Genomic DNA, 27950 nt, shown 5'->3' on the forward strand with positions numbered 1-27950 from the left:
TGCAAATCTTGTCCATTGTCCCTCGTGCAATCGGCACGAACCATTTTGCTACAGTCGTTGACACCGTCCTACTCCTAAAAACACCTTGAGGGGCAACCCCGGGTGTGCGGTCGGACCCAAAACACCGACAATTACATTCTGCTTTCAAGCAAACATATGTTATTACATTCCCTTACAAGCGGGCCCCTAGCTCCATTTCTGCAGGAATGAACTACGCTGCACCAGCAGGAGTCGCGCTGGAAGCTGGCTCTGGGTAGCCTCACCAGCGGCGGCGACCACATCAGCCTCTCCAGCGGCAGCGACCGCCTCTGCACCGATGGGCGGCGGCTGCCCCAGCACGCACGAAAAGGTCCTCGCTCCCGTCCCCACTGTGGGAGTGAGGACAAGACCATCCAAGAACGTCGCCGCCGCCCCGCGGCGTACGACGTCTTGTACGACCCCTCGGTGCGGCGGGTGGCATGGGAGAAGCCGTGGATGTGGTAGACCCACGCACGGCATGACCATCGCCCGTGCGGTGGACGGACAGCCACGCCCCGTCCAAGCGGCAGGAGGCAGCGCCGGAGGCGGCATCAAAGCCACCCAGGCCGAGGAGCCAGACACGCGGTAGCTGACGGCGCCTCAGACAGTTGGCCCCGCATACCTGGAGTTAGCCTCCTTCGCGAGGCTGGCAAACACCCTTCTCCCCCCGAATGCTGGAGGAAGAAGCGGGCCGCCAGCCCACGTGGAAGGCGGAGCCCCGACTCGGCTCGCCCTCCTCCCCAGCACGGATGATGAACATCCTTGAAGCTGAGGGCAGGTGGGAGGCCGCAGCCCGGCTCGCTTCTCTCCACCACAAGGCTGGTGGTCATCCTTATGGATTACCACCGGCCAGAGGTTGCGATCGGACTGTGTGATGAAAATCCTTGAAGCTGAATGATGATGGAAGTGCGCCAACCCCAACGGGATTGCGCTCCTCCAACAGCAGCAAGAAGAAGACAAGATCAGCGGCACCACCATGAGCGCGAGCTCTCCAGCGGTGAGGTCGCCGGAAGGGACGACCTTGACGCGGATCCCTCCAGAGAACACCGGCGCACCCCATCTGGAGGCCCAGAAGGCGGAAGGGCGCGATGGTCGCAAGAGGAGCGAGGCATGTTTGCTGACCGGGAGATCGACCCCTTTTTAAAGGCAGATCTCCCCACTTGCGCCCCCGAAGCGTCACGGGCGAAGTCTCCCCCGACGTGCACCAAGGTTCCCACCTTATGACACGGGGGCTAGGCCCCACATGTCATACAGACTGACCCAAAGAAGGGCGTGCAACTACCCCACGGTTATGCGCCCCTCCATTTTTCGGGGCAACCAGCGGTCAGGAAGGCAAACCGCCGCACGAGGGGCATGCAACCACCCCACGGTTAAGCGCCCCTTCATCTTCGCCGTAACTAGCGGTCAAAAAGGCGAACCGCCACGCAAGAAGCGTACAACCGCCCCGCGGTTGAGCGCCCCCTCAGCTCCGCTGCAATCGGCGGTCCAACACGGGGCCCAGGCCCACATGTCATGCAACCGGCGCGCCGGTTACCGGGTGCAGAAAAATCGCACCGCCGCTTGCGCCAATGCCACGTCTTCTCGGGGCCGTCACGGAAGTCTGAAAAGATAAGTTTTTCAGAACCAGTGCAGCGACTCGAGGCACCCCGCACATGGCCCAACAGTAACATTAAGTACGGAGGTCACGGGCCAGTCAGCCGTGGGAATAGGCGTGGCAAACGACATGACCATAGGCGGGCCGGCAGTAATTACATCAACAGGCGCGCAGGTGCAGCATGCCAACCACAAATCAGACTCTGGCCCCAACTGCAGACTCACATCCTCCTCTGAGGCGGGTCCGGGGGCCACTGTCGGTACCCTGAATCAAGGGTACCCTCTTCTACAGTATGAAGGCGCTGCACCCATACGACACCTCCAGGTCACACAGAGAGCGGCACCCGATCCCACCACATGGGCAGGACTAAGGGCACCACGTGGCGAGGAAGGATAATACGTCCCAGGAAGCACCGTTGGGTCCGGAACTCCGCAGAGGAACACCGGACCCCTGTGAGTACGAGCCCGGAGCTCCCGAGGAGACATGTCGGGTCCCCCCGAGTGAGGTCCGGGCCTTGGTAGGGACCCGGGACGGAGAGGACCCCGGCACAAGCAAAGGTCCGGTGCCGACACGTGTCCAGGACTTGCCCTACGCTCCCCGCTCAGGCGGAAACCCGCAGCGGCCACATGGCTTGTGGCCCGTAACGTAAGCCAACGGGCCGAGCCTGACGTAAGACCCATGCGGCTGTGCAGTCTTTGCATTTATTACGGAGAGGACGCGCCGCCTGCCACCACGCTGACGGGCGACGCGCCCTCTCAGTATTTAATGCGTCCTGTCCAATCTGCCGGCAGACGACGTCAGGGTCACCCAGCAGACGGCGCGTCTGACCAGGTTGTTGGCAAACAGTGCGCCCGTGCCAAGCGGTGCACAGTACCCATCACCCCTTCTACAAGAAGCTTCCCGTGCACGCCGACAAGCGATATGAGTGAGAAGAAAAGGTGGAGGAGAGTGCTTGTGTCCGATCGTTTTAGGGAACAGAGATATTCCAAATATTTGGAGTATATTCCCATCTGAAGATTGAAAAAACGCTCCGCTGCTCTTTTGTTAGAAACTAAAGATCAAAAAAAGAAAGAAATGAAGCCCCTTTATTCTACTATGCAGCGAGTGAGCTTGATGGATCATTCCATAATTTCCATCCCTCCAAAAAGCAGTTGCCACCAGCTGTATAATTTATACATGGCAACCATACGGATCCGGAGAGAATAACCGATCGACCTCGAAGCGACACGTCGTGTTTGCCGACTTTGCCTGGCGAGCATCCCGATCGCTCACGCACGTATCCATCCCAGTCCACCCATCTGTACGCAACCCACCATCGATCGATCGATCACTTGGGGACAACGATCTCTCATGATTGTCGATAAAAACCCCTACACGACCTTTCAATTTTTTTAATCAACAAAAATAACGGACGAAGCAGAGCGCATGAACGAAACTGTAAAAGAAAAAAAAAGAATGGGAGGAATAACAAATATGTATATGTACGTGAATAATTGATCATACGCGCCACTAATAAATAAAAGTGACAGCACGCAACCATCAAACTACTACATCTGCGCTACACAAACCACGATCGATCGAACAAATTAACAGCAGAGATGTCTCGATCGATCGATCGATGGGAACGTCACCTAATAAGATCGACTTTGGATCGCCGCTAATCCCAATTAATAACTGGCGTGACATCTCGATCATCGCTTGGGAGAGAGGGAGGGGGAGCTGAGAGTGAGACGTCGCAAGAAGCAACCTGCGCCCATCATCAGCATCATCCACCATCCTTGTAGCTAGCTAGGCTTTAGCAGCGAGCGAGCGAGCTAGCTCACCTAGCTCTCTCGATTGCTTCTAGATACCTCCTCTCCATTGATGCTGAGGATCGCCGAGCTTCCTCGCCGTCTGGCCGAGCTCGTCCGTCCGCCACGGCGACGGACCGTAGTCGCCGTCGCCACCGCCCGCGGCGCCGTGGACGCCGCCCATCATTGTCATCACGGTGGTGCCGCCGGCGCACGTGGCGTTGAGGTAGTCCAGCAGCGTCGCGTCCGAGTACACGCCGCCGTCGGCCGGCCCCAGGTCCAGCCCGTCCAGCCCGAGGCTGTCCAGCGCGGCGGCGGCAGCCGAGTCGTCGTCGACCACGCCGGCGCCGCCGTCGAGGTCGAGGTCGTCGGTGTAACCGTAAGCGGCGCCGTACTGGTCCACGACCCACCTTAGTTCGGATTCGGAGAAGCAGGGCACCGGCGGGAGCGCGGCCGAGGTCGTCGACCCGGACGTCGTCGACGTGCTCGGGCTCGGGTCGACCTGCTGCAGGTAGTGGCCGCTGGCCGCCGGCGCGCTACTACTCGGGTCCTCCTGCTGGCTGCCGTGGGCCGGCGGCGAGCGCGAGGAGGCCGTGCCGGCGATGTTGTGCGAGGGGTGCAGTGGCGGCGGCAGCTCGCCGTCGCCGTGGTGGTGCGCGGCCATCTTCTCCAGCAGGCGCGGCATCCAGTAGCAGCGGACGGCGTCGCGGAAGACGGCGCTGTTGGCGTCCACCCGCAGCTGCCGCGCCTGCTTCTGCACGCGCGTCCGCCAGTAGTTCTTGATCTCGTTGTCGGTGCGCCCCGGCAGGTGCTGCGCTATCCTCGACCACCTGTTCCCCCACTTGGAGTGGAGCTCGAGGATGAGCAGCTGCTCCTCAGGCGTCAGGTTGCCGCGCTTGATGTCGGGCTTCAGGTAGTTGAGCCACCTGAGCCGGCAGCTCTTGCCGGTCCTCTTCAACCCTAATTCAAGCATGGATAGCACATCAAGACGAGATCGATCATCGATAGCTTAATTAGTCGAGACTGATCGAGATGCAAGTAAGTAATACATAGAAACCGCCGGCGAAATGGAATAGTCGGACTACACTACGTACTCACCGGAGCAGCGGGCGAGGAGATTCCAGCGGCCCTCGCCGTGGCAAGCAATGTAGTTCATGAGGAGGTTGTCTTCCTCGAGCGTCCAGGGGCCTCTCCTGAGCTCCACCATCATCGCCTCCTGGTCCTCGCGATGCTTGCTGGCCGTCACTGCAGCCGCCATGGCGCCTTTCCTCTGGGACATTATTGTGGCCTGTCTCCTGGCATGCACCTTGGATGATATGAACCCCTTGGAGGGTGCAACCTATCTACTTATAGATGCATATATATGGCCATGCACTAGCACTAGCAGCTACCGTAAAGCTGTGTGTAGGTTTAGGGATTGGAAAAGAAAAGGTAGGAGATGATCAGTTGGAAGAAGAAGAAGCAGAGTTGAGAGGAGGGACCTAGCTGCATGCAAAGACAGAGAGAACTTAGCTTCTTGGTGGCTTCCCTTTTATAATGACTTGTGGCAATGATATATATGTAGCCCATATTCAGTGCAGTAAATCCGAATAGTGATATATGTATGCAGGGTCGCAGGTAGTGCTGTGAATATGGACCGGACTTTTTGAAACAGCACGAGCACGGCCTATAACAGAAGCCGAAGCACAGTGAAGCACGAAATAATATGGAACCGGACTATCACGAACCGAAGATAGGCTTGAGCCAGGCCTTAAATTCTGGCCCTTGACAAGGCCCACACGCATGGGCCGAGCTTGGGCCGACACGGCCCAATCAAATCTATATTGTTTAATTTCTTTAATTTAGTAAGTTATTGACTTTATGCGGTTATAATATTTGAACTTTATGTGGTCAAATGATGCTCACATTGTTTAATATATTTAATTTAGTAAGCTATGAACTTTATGTGATTAGAATATTTGGACTTTATGTGATTTAAATATATAGTCTGGACAGCCCAACAAAGACACATCGTGCTTTAGGGTCTCTACTCTTTGGGCTGACATATCACAACCCAAAAGTTTGTTAGGCCTTCATGGCCTGAGCCCGTTTGGCTCGAAACACGATGGACCTGAACGAGCCTGGCTGGTCCGATCCAGCCCAATTTCCAACACTAGTCGCACGGATGCTGCCTGGTTAGAGGGAAGCTGATGCTGATCATAAGTCGTAAGCTCTGAGGACATGTAGGACAGACCGGTTTGGTGGCTACCTTAGCTGCTTTAGTGCTTGGACTTAGGATCAGCTGCCAAGCCTTGGAGGAGGTAAAGAGGAAGAAGGCCAAGCGTAGTAGTGCTAGTGCAGCTACACACCAAAAAGGTTTTGTTGAAATAGCACTGCCCACCACCCCTTAGATTCTTCGCTACATGAAGCGTGTTTGACTGAACAATTTGTCACCCTTGCACTATTGGGATTAGACGAGAGAGCGGGAAGTGACACGGAGAGATGGGCGCGCGAATTGTTTGTTGGACGTACACATCCCTGCTGGGAGGTGAACCACCTCCTTCCTTTTGCTCTCGATCACTGAAATAAACAAACCACGAAAACTACAGACATGCCAAACAATATTCCTCGACTTATGTATTTTTCAGTCTCTATATATATTATTCTTTGTGATAAGGTCCAGTCCAATACTGGAACGTACATGACTGTTATACGATCACATTTTATTTATTTATTTCTAAACTATTGGTGTGTTATCTAAAGAAAACATAAAATGGCTTAGAAATAGCAAAAAAAATTTATTAAGGATGACTCTGCCAGACCGCTCGTGGCATTTTTCAAGGAAAATTTAGATGCTACCCAACAGTTAGGAATCAAACACATAAGACCTCACATCCTCACACAAAGTTTTTTCTATCACTCCACCTATAACACGTCTTACGTTTAAACTGTAGTTTTATTAACCATGTTGGGGACTTGTTTTCAAATGCTATGAATCAATAACAAGGCAACATAAAGTATAAAATGTTAAAGTCCTTCGCCATTCGAAGCATTATTTCCCTTATAATATAACGATCTTCGGACGAAAGTCATGAAGAACGTACCTTCATCATCACGGTTATAAGATAATGAAAGATGAAACATATGAAACATGAAAGGTAATATGAATAGACATATAATGTTGTTCATATGTTATCATTATATAAACTTGAATATTAAATATAATAATTAATTACATTTATACCTTCGACTTGATAGAAGGCAAAAATCCAAGTGTGGCACGCGAGCAATTACATGATAGCTTGAACAGTATAGGGGTACTGTTCATCTATTTATAGGCACACGACGCAGCCTGTGGGAAATTACATTCATGCCCTTTACAAAGGTCTACAATCATAATACAAATTATCATGGGCCGATTGGTCATTTCATCTTTAAGTCGGTGCCTTTGGAAATGTACTCCGAAGCCTTCTGATTGGGAGCTTCGGCTTTGTGTCAATCTTTCGAAGGTGTTTCTTCTTATGGGACCTTCGGCGACGAAGCAGACCCCCAACAGTAGCCCTTCATGGTACTAGATCGTTTTTTGTGACAAGCTCGATCCGTGAAAAACTCTCCTAGGCTTCGGAATGCTGAAGGTCCGAAAAACACCTTCCCTGAGCTCGTTGCCGAGAAACGATTAAAATACTCTCAGCGTCGGGTGGTCCACCGTTCAGTGTATACGAGTTATCTGGCGATTCACCGTTCAGTGTATACCATTTTTATCGTTTTATGTATTTTTCAGTCTCTATATATATTATTCTTTGTGATAAGGTCCAGTCCAATACTGAAACGTACATGACTGTTATAGGATCACATTTTATTTATTTATTTATTTCTAAACTATTGGTGTGTTCTCTAAAGAAAACATAAAAATGGCTTAGAAATAGCAAAAAAAAATATATAATTTTATTAAGGATGACTCTGCCTGCCCGCTCGCGGTATTTTTCAAGGAAAATTTAGATGCTGCCCAACAGTTGGGAATCAAACCCATGAGACCTCACATCCTCAAACAAATCTCTTTCTATCACTCCACCTATAACCCTTACGTTTAAACTGTAGTTTTATTGTCCACACATTATAACCAACTAAGTGTAAATTGACTATTTAAAGCCCTAAAGCAACTCAAACAAAAAAAGTTATCGACTACAAAGTTGAATAGCTTTTGAAGTTCCACAACTTTTATTTGCAAAATTTGCATTTTGAATTTGACAAACTCGGATGCAATTTTTGAGAGCCAAGATGATTTCAAATAAAAAGTTGTCAACTAAAAAGTTCTATAACTTTTCAAGATTTACAACTTTTATTTTAAGAGTTTTATCATCCGAGGTCGTCTAAAAAACTCAAAATATTAAGTATAAAAATGATTTTTAGAGACTATTTCTTAAAAAACCGCCTCTAGAAATCGATTTCTAGTGGCGGTTTTTTTAACGAACCTTATGTAGAAATATGATTTCTAGTGACGGTTTTTTTAAGATACCGTCACTAGCATTGGCGATTGATAAACAAAACTTGCTGTAAAAATTATATCCTAATATGCAGGCTTTAAGCTCTTAATTTTCTACTAGTACAAATTAAAAAATCATAGGGAGTAATTTACCAATTTGGACTAAATTCATCTGCCCGAGCCCGATAGTCTACTTCAATGAAAGAATAACCAGTTAATCAGGGAGACTTCTGCTAGCAAAGCATGTAGCTTTTTGCAGTTCCGTTTTTTTTTCCTCTCTAAAAAAGCCAATGAAACACTAAGCTTTGGAGACAGCTCCCTGGGAAGTAAGCAAAGATTAGGTAGGAATGCTTGTGCAGGTTTCCCGGGTAATCAATAAAATACTCGTAGAACCTAATGATTCTTGACCTAACCGTCAGGCATGCAAGCATATGCTGGTAAAAGAAATAATTCAAAGATTTAGCTAGATTGATGAATAGTTTGACAATGATGTTGCCACAGTTGCATGGATGGCATCGAGCCGTGGCGGCTGGTCAAACAATCCATTTGATTCACCTAACGTGTCGTTCGAAGTGGTTGTTTTGCGGCTACGCCATTAGTATGCTTCTTGACTGAATTTTCTGTACAACAGATCATACTCTCTAACTATGTTCTGGAGAGAAGTTCTTGAGCATGCGTGAATGTAATTGAAAACGTAGTCAAACTAGCATATAGTCTGTGCCAACGCTACGATCACGCGAAAGAGAGAGGAGATGAGGGGTTAACGACTATGGGCGCCAATGAGGAGACAGAGAGGGGCGACATGGTCACAGGAGAGGGGGCAAGCTCGGGGTGGTGGGGTCATAGCTCCCGGGGGGAGAGGGATAAGGAATGATCCAAATAATATTACCTCCATTCACAAATATATGATACCGTTGACTTTTTTCGAAAACTTTGATCACTCGTTTTATTCAAAATATTTATTTAAAATGTAGATTTTTAAGTCAAGCACAAACTACCTTAAGTGATAAAAAATCACAAAAAATAAATGATAAATTATTATTTTTTGAATAAGACGGGTGGTCAAAGTTTTTTTTTTAAAGTCAACGGTGTCATATATTTATGAACGAAGTATTGTCTATTACATTGGAGTGAGTATAGGAGAAGATGTTATCCAACGACATGAATCGTTGGTTTTGATGATGAGTTAAGTCTGTGTGCAATTTTTTGTGGATTTAGTGAAAGTTATGGTTGTGAGGGTGATTTGTTTGGATGAGTTTTGCAAAATTTAAACTGGTGGATTATATAGTGGTATAGATAAAAGGTCATATCATGATGCATAAGAAAAATAAGCAAACCATATTAAGATAGTTAAGGCTTGTTTGAACACCTAAAGATAATAGTTAGCAAGCTAACAAATTGTTAGATAAAATAGGCCAACTAACTAACCCCGACGGCGCCCCCCTAGCCTCTTGACACCGCGCCCGTCTGGCCGGTTGGCCCTTCTGCCTGCGAGCGTCTGAAAGGCTGTGTCATTTCTATAAATGTTTTGATGATTAGATGCCCAACACATAGTGTTTTAGTTGATATGTGCTAAAGTGTTAAAGAGATGCAAATTAAAAATCAATGTATGTCTCTTGCCCATGAGTTTGGGTTATGTGGGGTATTAATGTTGCCTCTAGGTACTACTCCATATTGCATGTTAGACCTTTCCAACCTTCTGGGGGCCGAAAAGGGTTCATACCCATGTGTGGGTGGGATTATCCCACGTCCTTGAGGGGCCATGGGTGCTAGAGAGGTGTTAGTTGGGGGCTAGTAGTAGGGTTGCTAGTAATATTCCACGTTTTGCTCCTCATACCCTCTCGCGACGATCCGGTGTAATACTCGGACGGTTTGTTGACGTGCCCAGACGGTCTGTGCGCATAGCCGAACGGTCCAAGCATCTCTACTGTTCCTGGCGCAATTTTTGGTGGCTCGTCGTGGGGGATAGAGCCAACCGTCGCTGGGTCGGACCGTCCGGCCTCAGGCCTGGACTGTCCGACCATGCGTAGGGGCACATGATGTTCCCATATAGGTGGCGGAGGATGTGGCTGGCCGTTATAGGAGACCATCGTCTTCCCATAAAGGGGCTAGGATTAGGCATGCCCATTTGCCGTCGATGGGTCCCGTAGTTTTTTTTAGTTTGTTGGGCATCATGTGATGGAAAACTAGTAACATCAGAATTATCAAACGCACGTGCTAGCTGAAAGGGAATTAGGCTTACACCTAGTTCCTATATAATTTTGGTGGTTGAATTACCCAACACAAATCTTTGGACTAACTAAGTTTGCCCAAGTGTATAGATTACACAGGTATAAAAGGTTCACACTCAGCCAATAAAAAGACCAAGTTTTGGATTCAACAAAAGAGCAAAGTGGGAACCGAAGGCCCTCTGGTCTGGAAGCACCGGACTGTCCGGTGTACACCGGACAGTGTCCGGTGCGCCACCGGACAGTGTCCGGTGCGCCAGAGGATCCCAACGCCAACTTGCCACCTTCGGGAATTTCCAGAGGCGACTCCGCTATAATTCACCGGACTGTCCGGTGTACACCGGACAGTGTCCGGTGCGCCACCGGACAGTGTCCGGTGCGCCAGAGGATCCCAACGCCAACTTGCCACCTTCGGGAATTTCCAGAGGCGACTCCGCTATAATTCACCGGACAGTGTCCGGTGCGCCAAGGGAGGTCGGCCTCAGGAACTCGCCAGCTTCGGGAAACTCCAACGGCTAGTCCGCTATAATTCACCGGACTGTCCGGTGTGGACCGGACTGTCCGGTGCGACTCCGGAGCAACGGCTATCTCCGCGCCAACGGCTCTCTACCGCGCATTTAATGCGCGCTCTGCGCGCGCAGATGTCAGGCGCGCCCATTCCGGCACACCGGACAAGGAACAGTACCTGTCCGGTGTGCACCGGACACCCAGGCGGGCCCACAAGTCAGAAGCTTCAACGGTCAGAATCCAACGGCAGTGATGACGTGGCAGGGGGCACCGGACTGTCCGGTGCGCCATCGAGCAGACAGACTCCCAACGGCCACTTTTGGTGGTTGGGGCTATAAATACCCCAACCACCCCACCATTCATGGTATCCAAGTTTTCCACTTCCCAACTACTACAAGAGCTCTAGCATTCAATTCTAGACACACCAAAGAGATCAAATCCTCTCCAAATTCCACAAAACGCCATAGTGACTAGAGAGAGTGATTTGCTTGTGTTCTTTCGAGCTCTTGCGCTTGGATTGCTTTCTTCTTTCTTGATCCTTTCTTTGCAATCAAACTCACTTGTAATTTGAGGCAAGAGACACCAATCTTGTGGTGGTCCTTGTGGGAACTTGGTGTTCCAAGTGATTGAGAAGAGAAAGCTCACTCGATCCGTGGATCGTTTGAGAGAGGGAAGGGTTGAAAGAGACCCGGCCTTTGTGGCCTCCTCAACGGGGAGTAGGTTTGCAAGAACCGAACCTCGGTAAAACAAATCTCCGTGTCTCACTTGCTTGTTTGCTTGGGATTTGTTTTTGCGCCCTCTCTCGCGGACTCATTTCTTTATTACTAACGCTAACCCCGGCTTGTAGTTGCGTTTATATTTGTAAATTTCAGTTTCGCCCTATTCACCCCCCCCCCTCTAGGCGACTTTCAATTGGTATCAGAGCCCGGTTCTTCATTAGAGCCTAACCGCTCGAAGTGATGTCGGGAGATCACGCCAAGAAGGAGATGGAGACCGGCGAAAAGCCCACTACAAGCCAAGGGAGCACTTCATCGGAAGAGTCCCGCACCAAGAGGAGGGAGAAGAAGAAGATCTCCTCCAACAAAGGGAAGGAGAAGAAATCTTCTTCTCACCACAAAGAGAAGAAGGAAAAATCTTCTTCCCACAAGCCGCATCGGAGTGGGGACAAGCAAAAGAGGATGAGGAAAGTGGTCTACTACGAGACCGACACTTCATCAACATCGACCTCCGGCTCCGACGCACCCTCCGTAACTTCTAAACGCCAAGAGCGTAAGAAGTTTAGTAAGATCCCCCTACACTATCCTCGCATTTCTAAACATGCACCTCTACTTTCCGTCCCATTAGGCAAACCACCAACTTTTGATGGTGAAGATTATGCTAGGTGGAGTGATTTAATGCGATTTCATCTAACCTCACTCCACAAAAGTATATGGGATGTTGTTGAGTTTGGTGCACAGGTACCGTCCGTGGGGGATAAGGATTATAATGAGGATGAGGTGGCCCAAATCGAGCACTTCAACTCTCAAGCAACAACGATACTCCTCGCCTCTTTAAGTAGAGAGGAGTATAATAAAGTGCAAGGGTTGAAGAGTGCCAAGGAGGTTTGGGATGTGCTCAAAACCGCGCACGAGGAAGACGAGCTCACCAAAATCACCAAGCGGGAAACGATCGAGGGGGAGCTCGGTCGATTCCGGCTTCGCAAAGGGGAGGAGCCACAACACATGTACAACCGGCTCAAGACCTTGGTGAACCAAGTGCGCAACCTCGGGAGCGTAAAATGGGATGACCATGAAATGGTTAAGGTTATTCTAAGATCTCTTATTTTCCTTAACCCTACTCAAGTTCAATTAATTCGTGGTAATCCTAGATATACTAAAATGACCCCCGAGGAAGTTATCGGGCATTTTGTAAGTTTTGAGTGCATGATCGAAGGCTCGAGGAAGATCAACGAGCTTGACGAACCCACCACATCCGAAGCTCAACCCGTCGCATTCAAGGCGACGGAGGAAAAGAAGGAGGAGGCTACACCAAGTCGACAACCAATAGACGCCTCCAAGCTTGACAATGAGGAGATGGCGCTCGTCATCAAGAGCTTCCGCCAAATCCTCAAACAAAGGAGGGGGAAAGACTACAAGTCCCGCTCCAAGAAGGTGTGCTACAAATGTGGTAAGCCCGGTCATTTTATTGCTAAATGTCCTATATCTAGTGACAGTGACCGAGGCGACGACAAGAAGGGGAGAAGAAAGGAGAAGAAGAGATACTACAAGAAGAAGGGCGGCGATGCCCATGTTTGTCGGGAGTGGGATTCCGACGAAAGCTCAAGCGACTCCTCCGACGACGAGGACGCCGCCAACATCGCCATCACCAAGGGACTCCTCTTCCCCAACGTCGGCCACAAGTGCCTCATGGCAAAGGACGGCAAACGGAAGAAGGTTAAATCTAACTCCTCCACTAAATATGAATCTTCTAGTGATGATAATGCTAGTGATGAGGAGGATAATTTGCGTTCCCTTTTTGCCAACCTTAACATAGCTCAAAAAGAAAAATTAAATGAATTGGTTAGTGCTATTCATGAAAAGGATGACCTTTTGGATTCCCAAGAGGACCTCCTTATTAAGGAAAATAAGAAGCATGTTAAGGTTAAAAAGGCTTATTCTCTTGAAATTGAGAAATGTGAAAAGTTATCTAGTGAGCTAAGCACTTGCCGTGAGATAATTGACAACCTTAGGAATGAAAATGCTAGTCTAAATGCTAAGGTTGATTCACATGTTAGTAATGTTTCAATTCGTAATCCTAGAGATAATAATGATGACTTGCTTGCTAGGATTGAAGAATTAAACATTTCTCTTGCTAGCCTTAGAGTAGAAAATGAAGATTTAATTACTAAGGCTAAAGAACTAGATGTTTGCAATACTACAATTTCCGATCTTAGAGATAAAAATGATATTCTTCATGCTAAGATTGTTGAACTTAATTCTTGCAAACCCTCTACATCTATTGTTGAACATGTATCTATTTGTACTAGATGTAGAGATATTGATGTTAATGCTATTCATGATCACATGTCCTTAATTAAACAACAAAATGATCATATAGCAAAACTAGATGCTAAAATTGCCGAGCACAACTTAGAAGATGAGAAATTTAAATTTGCTCGTAGCATGCTTTATAATGGGAGACGCCCGGGCATCAAGGATGGCATTGGATTCCAAAGGGGAGACAATGTCAAACTTAATGCCCCTCCTAAAAGATTGTCCAATTTTGTAAAGGGCAAGGCTCCCATGCCTCAGGATAACGAGGGTTACATTTTGTACCCTGCCGGATATCCTGAGAGCAAAATTAGGAGAATTCATTCTAGGAAGTCTCACTCTGGCCCTAATCATGCATTTATGTATAAGGGTGAGACATCTAGCTCTAGGCAACCAACCCGTGCCAAGTTGCCTAAGAAAACTCCTAATGCATCAAATAATCATAACATTTCATTTAAAACTTTTGATGCATCTTATGTTTTGACTAACAAATCCGGCAAAGTAGTTGCCAAATATGTTGGGGGCAAGCACAAGGGCTCCAAGACTTGTGTTTGGGTACCCAAAGTTCTTGTGTCTAATGCCAAAGGACCCAAAACCATTTGGGTACCTAAAGTCAAGAACTAAACTTGTTTTGTAGGTTTATGCATCCGGGGGCTCAAGTTGGATACTCGACAGCGGGTGCACAAACCACATGACAGGGGAGAAAAAGATGTTCTCCTCATATGAGAAAAACCAAGATCCCCAAAGAGCGATCACATTCGGGGATGGAAATCAAGGTTTGGTCAAAGGTTTGGGTAAAATTGCTATATCTCCTAACCATTCCATTTCCAATGTTTTTCTTGTTGATTCTTTAGATTACAATTTGCTTTCCGTATCTCAATTATGTCAAATGGGCTACAACTGTCTATTCACTGATGTAGGTGTCACTGTCTTTAGAAGAAGTGATGATTCAATAGCATTTAAGGGTGTGTTAGAAGGTCAGCTATACTTAGTAGATTTTGATAGAGCTGAACTCGACACATGCTTAATTGCTAAGACTAACATGGGTTGGCTCTGGCACCGCCGACTAGCCCATGTTGGAATGAAGAATCTTCATAAGCTTCTAAAGGGAGAACACATTTTAGGATTAACAAATGTTCATTTTGAGAAAGACAGGATTTGTAGCGCATGCCAGGCAGGAAAGCAAGTTGGAGCTCATCATCCACACAAGAACATCATGACAACCGACAGGCCACTAGAGCTCTTACACATGGACCTATTCGGCCCGATTGCTTACATAAGCATCGGCGGGAGTAAGTACTGTCTTGTTATTGTGGATGATTATTCTCGCTTCACTTGGGTATTCTTTTTGCAGGAAAAATCTCAAACCCAAGAGACCTTAAAGGGATTCTTGAGACGGGCTCAAAATGAGTTCGGCTTAAGGATCAAGAAAATTAGAAGCGATAACGGGACGGAGTTCAAGAACTCTCAAATTGAAGGCTTCCTTGAGGAGGAGGGAATCAAGCATGAGTTCTCTTCTCCCTACACGCCTCAACAAAATGGTGTAGTGGAGAGGAAGAATAGAACTCTATTGGACATGGCAAGGACCATGCTTGATGAGTACAAAACTTCGGATCAGTTTTGGGCCGAGGCGGTCAACACCGCCTGCTACGCCATCAACCGATTGTATCTACACCGAATCCTCAAGAAGACATCATATGAACTCCTCACCGGTAAAAAGCCCAACATTTCATATTTTAGAGTTTTTGGTAGCAAATGCTTTATTCTTGTTAAAAGAGGAAGAAAATCTAAATTTGCTCCTAAAACTGTAGAAGGCTTTTTACTTGGTTATGACTCAAACACAAGGGCATATAGGGTCTTTAACAAGTCCACTGGACTAGTTGAAGTCTCATGTGACGTTGTGTTTGATGAGACTAACGGCTCTCAAGTAGAGCAAGTTGATCTTGATGAAATAGGTATTGAAGAGGCTCCGTACATCGCGCTAAGGAACATGTCCATTGGGGATGTGTGTCCTAAGGAATCCGAAGAGCCTCCAAAAGCACAAGATCAACCGTCCTCCTCCATGCAAGCATCTCCACCAACTCAAAATGAGGATGAGGCTCAAGTTGATGAAGAAGGAGATCAATCAAATGAGCCACCTCAAGATGACGGCATAGATCAAGGGGGAGATGCAAATGTTCAAGAAAAGGAGGATGAGCAAGAGCAAAGGCCGCCACACCCAAGAGTCCACCAAGCAATCCAACGAGAACACCCCGTCGACACCATCCTCGGCGACATTCATAAGGGGGTAACTACTCGATCTCGGGTTGCTCATTTTTGTGAACATTACTCTTTTGTTTCCTCCATTGAGCCACACAGGGTAGAGGAAGCACTTCAAGATTCGGATTGGGTGGTGGCGATGCAAGAGGAGCTCAACAACTTCACTAGAAATGAGGTATGGCATTTAGTTCCACATCCTAACCAAAATGTTGTAGGAACCAAATGGGTCTTCCGCAACAAGCAAGATGAGCATGGTGTGGTGACAAGGAACAAAGCTCGACTTGTGACCAAAGGATACTCTCAAGTCGAAGGTTTGGATTTCGGTGAAACCTATGCACCCGTAGCTAGGCTTGAGTCAATTCGCATATTATTGGCCTATGCTACTTACCATGGCTTTAAGCTCTATCAAATGGATGTGAAAAGTGCCTTCCTCAATGGACCTATCAAGGAAGAGGTCTATGTTGAGCAACCTCCCGGCTTTGAAGACAGTGAGTATCCTAATCATGTCTATAAGCTCTCTAAGGCGCTTTATGGGCTCAAGCAAGCCCCAAGAGCATGGTATGAATGCCTTAGAGATTTCCTTATTGCTAATGGCTTCAAAGTCGGAAAGGCCGATCCTACACTCTTTACTAAAACACTTGAGAATGACTTGTTTGTATGCCAAATTTATGTTGATGATATTATATTTGGGTCTACTAACGAGTCTACATGTGAAGAGTTTAGTAGGATTATGACACAAAAATTCGAGATGTCTATGATGGGGGAGTTGAAGTATTTTCTAGGATTCCAAGTGAAGCAACTCCAAGAGGGCACCTTCATTAGCCAAACGAAGTACACTCAAGATATCCTAAACAAGTTTGGGATGAAGGATGCCAAACCCATCAAGACACCCATGGGAACCAATGGGCATCTCGACCTCGACACGGGAGGTAAGTCCGTGGATCAAAAGGTATACCGGTCGATGATAGGTTCATTACTTTATCTTTGTGCATCTCGACCGGATATTATGCTTTCCGTATGCATGTGTGCAAGATTCCAAGCCGACCCTAAGGAAGCTCACCTTACGGCCGTAAAACGAATCTTGAGATATTTGGCTTATACTCCTAAGTTTGGGCTTTGGTATCCTAGGGGATCCACATTTGATTTAATTGGATATTCGGATGCCGATTGGGCGGGGTGCAAAATCAATAGGAAGAGCACATCGGGGACTTGCCAGTTCTTGGGAAGATCCTTGGTGTCTTGGGCTTCAAAGAAGCAAAATTCGGTTGCTCTTTCCACCGCCGAGGCCGAGTATATTGCCGTAGGCCATTGTTGCGCGCAATTGCTTTGGATGAGGCAAACCCTGCGGGACTACGGTTACAAATTAACCAAAGTCCCTTTGCTATGTGATAATGAGAGTGCAATCAAAATGGCCGACAATCCCGTCGAGCATAGCCGCACTAAGCACATAGCCATTCGGTATCACTTTTTGAGGGATCACCAACAAAAGGGAGATATCGAGATTTCTTACATTAATACTAAAGATCAATTAGCCGATATCTTTACCAAGCCTCTTGATGAACAATCTTTTAACAAACTTAGGCATGAGCTAAATATTCTTGATTCTAGGAATTTCTTTTGCTAGATTGCACACATTGCTCTTCTATATACCTTTGATCATGTCTCTTTTATATGCCATGACTAATGTGTTTTCAAGTCTATTTCAAACCAAGTCATAGGTGTATTGAAAGGGAATTGGAGTCTTCGGCAAAGACAAAGGCTTCCACTACGTAACTCATCCTTCGCCGACGCTCCACGTCACTCTCCATTCTTGGGGGAGAAAGCATGAGCACCAAGAAAAGGACTTCGTCTTTGGTACAACCTTCACTCATTTATTTATGACCAAAGGGGAAGATCACTCTTTAAGGGCTCTAATGATTCCGTTTTTGGCGATTCATGCCAAAAAGGGGGAGAAATGAGCCCAAAGCAAAAGGACCGCACCACCACCTATTTCAAATTTCAAAAACTCAGTATTGAATATTTTTCATTTGGTATCCTATTGTGTTCAAAAGGGGGAGAAAGTAGTATTTCAAAAATGATTCATCAAAACCCTCTTGAACACTAAGAGGAGGATCTCTTTTAGGGGGAGTTTTGTTTAGTCAAAGGAAAAGCATTTGAAAAAGGGGGAGAAACTTTCAAATCTTGAAAATGCTTTGCAAAATTCTTATTCACTACCTTTGACTATTTGCAAAAGAACCTTGAAAAGGATTTACAAAAGAATTTGCAAAAACATAACTCGTGGTGCAAGCGTGGTCCAAAATGTTATATAAGAAAGAAACAATCCATGCATATCTTGTAAGTATTTATATTGGCTCAATTCCAAGCAACCTTTACACTTACATTATGCAAACTAGTTCAATTATGCACTTCTATATTTGCTTTGGTTTGTGTTGGCATCAATCACCAAAAAGGGGGAGATTGAAAGGGAATTAGGCTTACACCTAGTTCCTATATAATTTTGGTGGTTGAATTACCCAACACAAATCTTTGGACTAACTAAGTTTGCCCAAGTGTATAGATTACACAGGTATAAAAGGTTCACACTCAGCCAATAAAAAGACCAAGTTTTGGATTCAACAAAAGAGCAAAGTGGGAACCGAAGGCCCTCTGGTCTGGAAGCACCGGACTGTCCGGTGTACACCGGACAGTGTCCGGTGCGCCAGAGGATCCCAACGCCAACTTGCCACCTTCGGGAATTTCCAGAGGCGACTCCGCTATAATTCACCGGACTGTCCGGTGTACACCGGACAGTGTCCGGTGCGCCAAGGGAGGTCGGCCTCAGGAACTCGCCAGCTTCGGGAAACTCCAACGGCTAGTCCGCTATAATTCACCGGACTGTCCGGTGTGCACCGGACTGTCCGGTGCGACTCCGGAGCAACGGCTATCTCCGCGCCAACGGCTCTCTGCCGCGCATTTAATGCGCGCTCTGCGCGCGCAGATGTCAGGCGCGCCCATTCCGGCACACCGGACAAGGAACAGTACCTGTCCGGTGTGCACCGGACACCCAGGCGGGCCCACAAGTCAGAAGCTTCAACGGTCAGAATCCAACGGCAGTGATGACGTGGCAGGGGGCACCGGACTGTCCGGTGCGCCATCGAGCAGACAGACTCCCAACGGCCACTTTTGGTGGTTGGGGCTATAAATACCCCAACCACCCCACCATTCATGGTATCCAAGTTTTCCACTTCCCAACTACTACAAGAGCTCTAGCATTCAATTCTAGACACACCAAAGAGATCAAATCCTCTCCAAATTCCACAAAACGCCATAGTGACTAGAGAGAGTGATTTGCTTGTGTTCTTTCGAGCTCTTGCGCTTGGATTGCTTTCTTCTTTCTTGATCCTTTCTTTGCAATCAAACTCACTTGTAATTTGAGGCAAGAGACACCAATCTTGTGGTGGTCCTTGTGGGAACTTGGTGTTCCAAGTGATTGAGAAGAGAAAGCTCACTCGATCCGTGGATCGTTTGAGAGAGGGAAGGGTTGAAAGAGACCCGGCCTTTGTGGCCTCCTCAACGGGGAGTAGGTTTGCAAGAACCGAACCTCGGTAAAACAAATCTCCGTGTCTCACTTGCTTGTTTGCTTGGGATTTGTTTTTGCGCCCTCTCTCGCGGACTCATTTCTTTATTACTAACGCTAACCCCGGCTTGTAGTTGCGTTTATATTTGTAAATTTCAGTTTCGCCCTATTCACCCCCCCTCTAGGCGACTTTCACTAGCCTCTTATAATCCTCTTTCATGCCCCTAAGATTTGTTGCATCTGTTCCTGTTGTTCCTCTATGTAAGATCAAAGAGCTTGGATGTCGTCGGGTTTAATTACAACGGGCCCGATTGTAGCAGGACGAAGACTCACCATGTTGTATTCCCTCTGTCGGATGAGCTTCTGGTTTCAGCCATCCTTGAAACCAGCCAAGAATAGCTCGTCGAGTTCTACCTGCATCTTTTTCGTGGCACCTTCCAGCCTCAGATATTCCTCAACCGACAGGTCATCCGTAGTCGGCTTAATGATGTTGCTAGGGCAGACATCGAAGTTATCATTTGAACCAACCATATGGGGTCGATCTGGTAAATCAAATCTCAGTTTCCTCAATGGAGTCGCCAAAAAAGTGTGTTGGCACAGACCTGGATGCCCATTACTGGGAGTTGTTCCGCTCGGTGGGCTCTCTGTGGCGACGCGGATGGTCCGCGACGTGGACAGCAGGAGCGGGTTTCCCTGCGTCAAGCCGAACGGTCCGTGTCTGGTGGTCGGATGGTCCACGCGTGCGCAGGACGGTGGCGTTTGCTAACGGCACCTGGATCTGGCCTCCCGGGAGGGACCCCGCCAGGGAGGAGAACTCCTAAGGTTTGTCTTGGGATCGACAGGCACCCAAGATGACTCTAGACGACATAGAGTCGAAGAGAGGTGAAGATTGAGATGAAGAAAGCTACGTTATTAGCTACTGCTATGGCAAGAAAGTAAAGCAGCCGATAAACGGGTTGATTGGTTTGATTGATGGTGCACACAATCAATCGTACCCTTCATATATATATGGGGAAGGTATTGACCCGTTCTAGACATTTCCCAACAGAATCCACAGTTTTCGATGGATAAACATATACGGAAAAGGGACTTATCGAAAAGGGCTTATCCGCCTGATCTAACCTAATCGCGGGCCGTCCACGGGCCGGACTGTCCGGCTACAGAGCAGGACCGTACGGCCGTGCCCAGTGCCACAAAACGAGCTCAACACTATAGCATAAAAGTCTATGAACAAGTCATCAATGTATAAGCCAACGCCTATGAGAAGTCCATATAAGCATGGCAGGCAGGTAAGGTGCTCCTCAAACTCTGACCTTGACAATTTGACGAATGCTGATGGTCTTATGTGATCTTTAAAAGAAATCCTCTCGATCTATCAATAAGTCCGATAGAATGACTCTTAAATGGTCATATATACTGAACAACATTTACGGATCTAGACTAGAGTCTTGTAGCTCTAGTAGATACTGATGATCGGTATGTGTGTTTGAATTGAAGCGACTGACCAGCTGACTAGATGTAGTCATGTGATGGTCTAATAGCTAGCCGAGGGTCATCCTAAACCTAGTCGACGACCTCGTACTCATCTCTCTTTTACAACTAGCTATACTAGGGCCTATAGAAGGTGTATCCGTTGGGTGCTTCTCTCTAGTGCTGACGATCATCCTCTGTCGAGTACATGCATGGTATATATGCGGCTGTGAAGGTGGATATCATTGAAACGACGATTATCAACCGGTGGTTTTGCTAACTAGTGATGATAATTAAAAAAAGTGTAAGTAACAATTTGTGTCACAGCCAGAGCCAGTGCTACTGCCACCTGCTGTGTACGTATGCACCTGCTGCCAGTCCACCGCCGCCAGTGAGGACTGAGGACCCGCTCGTCATCAGTACACATGGAGAAGTACACACAATAATAATTCTCTAAAGCATGCATGATCTAGCTAATCTGATGCAACTTGCTCGTAAACGTACACATCTTTATATGTCGATCTGACATGATCTGGAGACCTTTAAAACCAAAATAATTTGGTTTCGTTCCACGGTCGACACATGGCAGCAGCTATAGCTAGCCAGGTCTGCCCGCAGTTCGATCTGTACTGCTGGTTTGCTTCCCCTCCGAAAGCGACCGCCATTTTCGTTCTCATTGCAGTGGTGATAAAAAGCAGGCCGGAGAGGCCAGGGGTCTATCGCCAGCATTATTTGAGTGTTTCTTCACCCTCCTTTAATTTTCCATCCCGGCCCCCATGCATGCAAGCACGGATCGTCTTCTCCACAACTTGCGCCTTTCGTCGCTCAACAAGTGGTTTTGATCGCAAGAGTCGTCTAAGCCTAAGCCCATTAGGGTAGGTAACCGGCCTACGCGCGCACCTTGCGCGGGCAACGCCGACGACGACGGGCGGCACATGCATGTGTTGGGTCGTCAGGATGATGTCGTTGTCGCAGCAGCTGATGAGGTGACAAGTCCATGGACGACCGTAACTTGAACACGCTACGCTACTCTTGCTTATGTTTCACGGAATTCTTTTGCCGTTTCTCACGAAAATAAACTGATCTCAGTGAATTTTTTTACATAATTTCTATAAATTTCTTGTGTTTTAAAAAGGGGCTTAAATTTATCTAAATGCATGGTACAGTGAAGAAAGCTATGGCCGAGTCACCTGGTTGTGGATTCGAAGCGGTTCCTTCGTTTCGTATTTGTAGAAGACCCCACAAACCCCTTGAGCCACTATAAATGGATCTGTCTCTTTCTAGTGTCATTTTCTGGTGTGGTATATAAGTAAACATCAATTAACATTATCAGTGACTCATTAAGTTACAAATATACGAACCAAACATCACCTTAGCATATTTAGCATATTTATGTTCGCTCAAGTTAAAATAATGCATCAATACGACATTAACCATATATTAAGAGCCGCATAGAAGTACTAGAGAATAGTAACGTTGGCATTGTTTTAATTAAGTAAACGTAATGTGCTAGTTTTATTAGTGGCGCCTTCTAGGATTGAGTCATACACCCTTGTACGCAGAGTTGCATGCTGCAGTGATGCTCTCAGATGCATATATTGCATCATTTACAACCAGAAATCCAGTCGGAATTCAAAGAGTAATCTTAGACAGTCTTTGATTTTGGAGTATGCCGGTTCACTTCCAATTTGTTTTTGTTTAGATTGATTACATATAGGACAGAGTGACTCTAAAAAGAAAAATTTTATTCAAATGTTGAACCAGCTCTCCAAAATCTTCCGGATGGAGCTGCTCCCTGTCCTAGAGCCGCTCCATCCTAACTAGCTCCAGAACAAACACTACCTTAGAGCATCTCTAATAGTTTCCTAAACTTACTCCTAATTTTGAACCGGCATTGAACTAGTAGGGGGAAAATATGAGAGATTTAGTTTGTTCACGTTTTGTTATGAACCACTACACAAAATGAGACATGTAGGATGTTTAGTTTTCTTATGAAATGCAATAAAAAGTATGGGTTAGCATACATATATGTAAGCACATCCACTCCTATACGTATAAATATATGGACACAGCTATCTTTTATGAATAATGTCTAGTACTCCTCCGTCCCAAATTAAAAACCGTTTTAGTTAATTAATAGGTTCATACAATATTTGATGTAGGTTTATATTCGTCTATTTGAATGTAAACATCAAAACTAAGAGTTAAAACGAGTATTATTTTGGAAGGGAGGGTGGTAACATATTTGAACCAAAAACATCTTAAAATTAACCAGGTCACGACTGAGCCATCAGGCGATTATTGATACCGGGCCTAAATCTTCATCGACGTCCTTCGGGCTATTCTTCTACCCAGGCCAGGCCCAAAAGCTCCCGCTTGTGTTCCCTCCGCCCAGAACTCCCGAAACCAGCCCAACACCAAAGCTCATTCCACGAGGCGACAACCTTCCTTCCATAAGAACAGAGCGGCCACGCTGAGGAGTGAGGAGGAAGGTAGGAGGAGAACCGTGAGCAGAGAGACATGGCGCGCCACCACCAGCAGCGGGCGCTGCTCCTGTTCCCACTCGTCTTCCTCCTCCTCCTCCTTGCCCCGCCCCTCGCCGGCGCGTGGGGAAAGGAGGGCCACATCATGGTCTGCAAGATCGCCGAGGTCGCGCCCGATTCCGCCCTATGAAAGTTGGGTCGAATTGTAGACAGCAGAGCTGGGCGAGCGCTCCTTCCTGGAATTCTGATGGATGCCTCTTTGCGCGGCGTGCAGAAGTACCTGTCGGAGAAGGCGGCGGCGGCGGTGCAGGCGCTGCTGCCGGAGTCGGCGGGCGGGGAGCTGTCGACGGTGTGCCCGTGGGCGGACCAGGTGCGCTGGCACTACCACTGGGCCAGCCCGCTCCACTACGCCAACACCCCCCAAGTCTGCAACTTCAAGTATTCTCGTATGTATCCTCTTCGATCCCTTCCCCGCCTACCTGCTCACCGCTGCAACAAGAACCGTAGCCTCGCGTTAAACCGCTGGGGGTTCAATTGCCCGCCATCAATGAACGTTTCGGACCAATTCATGAGCTGAAGGCGAGCGTTGTTCAGAGTGTTTGGGACTTTGGGTAGCAGTGTTAGTGTCATTCAAACTGAAGCTCGGGGCTTCGGGCACTGTACATGCACGAATCGTATTCAGCGAAAACAGACAAATGTACTCTCGGTTTAAAAAAAAAAGAGCGATAAAAATGCATTATATTATGTATTAGTATAATGTGATTTAAACAAAATTTAGCAATATATTTTGTTGCGGGGCCAGTCATAGAGAATAATTCAGCAAATAGTTTTTAAGATTTTGCAAGTGAGTACGTTACCAAAGTAGGGCAAGATATTCGACTAACTGACAGAATAAGCTTTATATATGTATTGGATTGGCTAGTTATTCACCGACAAAGAAAACGCCATCAGGTAAATGTTTCTCTAGGTTTGCGCAAGCCCATCGTAGCATTTTCCAGTGGAAAATTTTTGGCTGCACTTGTCTTGTAGGTAATGTTCGTTAGCCCGTTTACACGCCATTTTAATGCTACACAATGTTCCGTTTATTCTGTTTATGGTGCCTGTTTAGAGCTAGTTTAATAACTTAAATCCCATTCGAGACGGGAGAAGGTTGGGGAAGAAATTAGTTCATTTCTCGTGCAATCCTCTCCATTCCCGGAGTTGATTTGAGTTTGTTTCCAAACTAGCCCATTGGCCGTTTAACCGAGCAATCAGGGCGAATCTAGAGGGGTTTATCGGGATCAGCCGACCCCGATAAATTTTATAAATTCTTTAGTAAAATACTGTTAAAGTTCATAAAATTTTATATGATATAGCAAAACTGCTCTTGATGACCTCGATCATATTATCGGCTAGATTCGCTACTGCGAGCAATGATGTTTATTGTTTATTATTTAGTTAAAATTGTCTATCTACCATGGAGATGCCGCGGATGAACATCGATGCCTCCAAGTGTCATGGCTCATGGCCAACCGAATCTATTGCTTCTTGGAGCGGACAAGAGGTTGAGTGAACATGCAGGTCTCTTGAGCTGCTTTGCTTCACGCATCTCCCACATGCTCGGTGTCTGAGCCCATACTGAGAGCACGTGTTCTTCTCAAGCAACTGCTTTCATCGTAATAAACACTGGCTTTGGCTAGCTGTCTTTAGTGATCTCAACCAGAAAAATCTTGAGCCCATCCAAATGTTTCTCTCTGAATATTGCACGGCCGATGAAATAGTAGTTAGAAAACAAAAGGAAAAGGGTGAGCTAATAATTGCACGTGGACAAATGAGACAGCGAGACAGTTGTTTGTGCCGGCTAAGAACAGGATATTTTTCGTACCTTATCTATATTTGGCCCACGTTCTTAAGGGGCAGGAATAGTGACCGGGGTCAAGCACGTCGCCGGCAGCCACATGTGCACGCAAAATCTTCGGTGGTCCTTTAGGGCTGATTTGGTGATCCGGGATCCCGGAAGGATTGGAGGGGATTGAGGGGGAAATTAGTTTATTTTCCCCCCAATCCCCTCCAATCCTCCCGGGATCCCTTTGTCACCAAATCAACCCTTATGGTGCGTTTGATTGCGGAACAGCGGGGACCTCTAGTATCCCCTCTCGTTCCTGTCGTTTGTCTAATTCTGACGGATATCTAAGGAACGGTCCTGTTTTAATCCATGACCCTTAACCAAATAGTCTTATTTAAGGAATAGTCTCATACAGTTTTCGTTCTATTATTGCAACTAAACACACTCTTAGAGTCAGATGTGTTAGATACTTAGATGTGATGCTAAATTACCAGTAAAATCTGACTGGGTGAATAAAAGAAGATTGGATCGCTTGCTTTAGCAAACAGTCCACTGTTACTTGAGCCTTGAGGTAACGTAGCATTCATGTGGCAAATCAAAGAGACGTACAAAAAAAAAAAAAACTCGCCATACAGATACAGTGACAGACTGAGAGAGACGTTGAGGAGAGGAGAGCCAACCGGGAAGTGTACTCTTTTGGTTACTGAAGGCGTGTGAGACTCTGTACCAGCGTCAAGAATTTAGAACTAACACGTTAGCTGCCAAATTGATGTTCCTTTCAGGGGACTGCCACAATTCTCGTGGCCAGCAAGGGATGTGCGTCGTCGGGGCTATCAACAACTACACGGACCAGCTCTACAGCTACGGCCAGAAGACTTCGTGTAAGTGTGCGACGAACACGAACTACTGCAGTCTGCAGCACATGAACGAGACCCTGTTTGATCTAGCACACAGACCAGCAGGAGTGACTCTGTCTTCTGAACACGTGCGCAACCAGATAACCTGACGGAGAGCCTGATGTTCCTGGCACACTTCGTCGGCGACGTCCACCAGCCGCTGCACGTAGGCTTCCAAGATGACGAGGGCGGTAACACCATCACCGTCCACTGGTACCGGAGGAAAGCAAACCTCCATCACGTCTGTGCCTGCTGCACCTCTTCGATGCCAGATTTCAGATGTGTACTCACCAGGTATAGCCCGTCTGAGTCTCTGAGAGTCAGAATCCTGTGTTTTTGCTAGGTGTGGGATGTCAGCATTATTGATACGGCGATCAAGGACTTCTACAACAAGAGCATGGATACCATGGTAGAGGCTCTCAAGATGAATCTTACAGTAAGTATGCTATTCGCTTCATTTTTTTATTTATTTATCGTGTTTTAGTTCAAAAATAAACTAGCGGACGACAAATATTCGAGAACGGAGATAGTACAAGATTGACATGTTACTCCAAGACCAATGATGCTTTTCTAGTTTCTAACACTGTAAGCTGTAGGATGGATGGTCTGACGACATCGTCCACTGGGAAAATTGCAAGAACAAACACGCGACCTGCGCGAACGAGTAGGACTCGCGTTCGATCTAGAAGCTTCCATTTCGTTCATGTGTTACTACTGTCATGCAGAACTGACATTATATGACCTTGGCCATACGACTTGCAGCTATGCGATTGAGAGCATCCATTATTCCTGCAACTACGCCTACAAAGATGTGGAGCAAGACATCACTCTAGGAGGTAAGAGTATATGTATCACTGTGATATGATTGACACTGCATGATATTTTGGGTAACAGTACTTAGAAGCTCCACACTCTGGGCGCAGATGATTATTTTTTCAGTAGGTACCCGATTGTGGAGAAGAGGTTAGCGCAGGCTGGAATCAGATTGGCGTTGGTACTTAATCGGATATTTGGTGGAGGTGAAGCGGATGATATACCACTACAAGTACAGTAACAGCTCTAATAAAAGGAAGCATAGCTATTACAAGGATTTGTCCATTACGTCGTCTATACATCAATAAATTGGCATGAATTTGTAACTCCATTGCTATACATCAATAAATTGGCATGAATTTGTAACAACTGAAAGGATCAAGATGCCACCCTTGAATTGCACTTCTCAAAATTTCTTGAACAAAATAAAATTTATAATCAAGTTCAACTTTATCTCTTCTGACTAATGACATGATAGAGAGTTTTGCACTCGAAATTTCATTCCTATACTAACATGACAATTCTAGCAAAGTAAATGTGTAAAATCAATTGTTCAAATATAAATGTGTAAACTAAAGAAGGTATTAGGAAATCCTTGGTGTTTTGACGATGTATCATAGAGTCGGCACTCTCCACTAGTTCTCGTTGGAGCACTCATATAAGAGCGTTGCTCTCCTTCACAAGGACTAAGTGCTCTCTGTGAGCCGGTTTCTTTGCCACTGGATGAACATGAACCACTCACAACCATGCATAAGCTTGAGTTGGATCACTCACATGCTCTCTAGGTGATCATCAAACTTTTGATTGCCACCAAACCGTCTAGGTGATGTCGATCACCAAGAGTAACAATTACTAACTTTCATTGTTCTGACCAAGTCTAATAAAGGTGGTACATGCATACAAACTACTATTAATGCACTAGTGAGGCCACTAATCATGTGATTATCATCACTAAGTCCCTCACTAGGTAATGGATATTCTTCACTCTCAAATGGTTTCTTCAACATTTGAAATGGGCAA

General features: G+C 46.7%; 2 protein-coding genes across 2 annotated transcripts; one reads left to right on the forward strand and one right to left on the reverse strand.

Moving 5' to 3' along the window:
• Nucleotides 1-3069: 3069 nt before the first annotated feature.
• LOC100273260 (MYB transcription factor) lies at nt 3070-4879 on the reverse strand. Its single transcript, NM_001147702.1, has 2 exons — nt 4501-4879; nt 3070-4362 (listed from the first exon to the last, which is right to left on the reverse strand). Exons 1-2 carry the CDS (start codon nt 4679-4681, stop codon nt 3455-3457), a joined length of 1089 nt encoding a protein of 362 aa, NP_001141174.1. The 5' UTR covers nt 4682-4879; the 3' UTR covers nt 3070-3454.
• Nucleotides 4880-23287: 18408 nt separating this feature from the next.
• On the forward strand, nt 23288-27376 carry LOC100170237 (uncharacterized). Its single transcript, NM_001130119.2, has 8 exons — nt 23288-23562; nt 23671-23842; nt 26004-26102; nt 26219-26358; nt 26461-26553; nt 26714-26781; nt 26880-26953; nt 27041-27376. Exons 1-8 carry the CDS (start codon nt 23434-23436, stop codon nt 27169-27171), a joined length of 906 nt encoding a protein of 301 aa, NP_001123591.2. The 5' UTR covers nt 23288-23433; the 3' UTR covers nt 27172-27376.
• Nucleotides 27377-27950: the final 574 nt, after the last annotated feature.

Source organism: Zea mays, chromosome 8, assembly GCF_902167145.1.
Source record: "Zea mays cultivar B73 chromosome 8, Zm-B73-REFERENCE-NAM-5.0, whole genome shotgun sequence".
In the NCBI taxonomy this organism is placed as follows: domain Eukaryota; kingdom Viridiplantae; phylum Streptophyta; class Magnoliopsida; order Poales; family Poaceae; genus Zea; species Zea mays.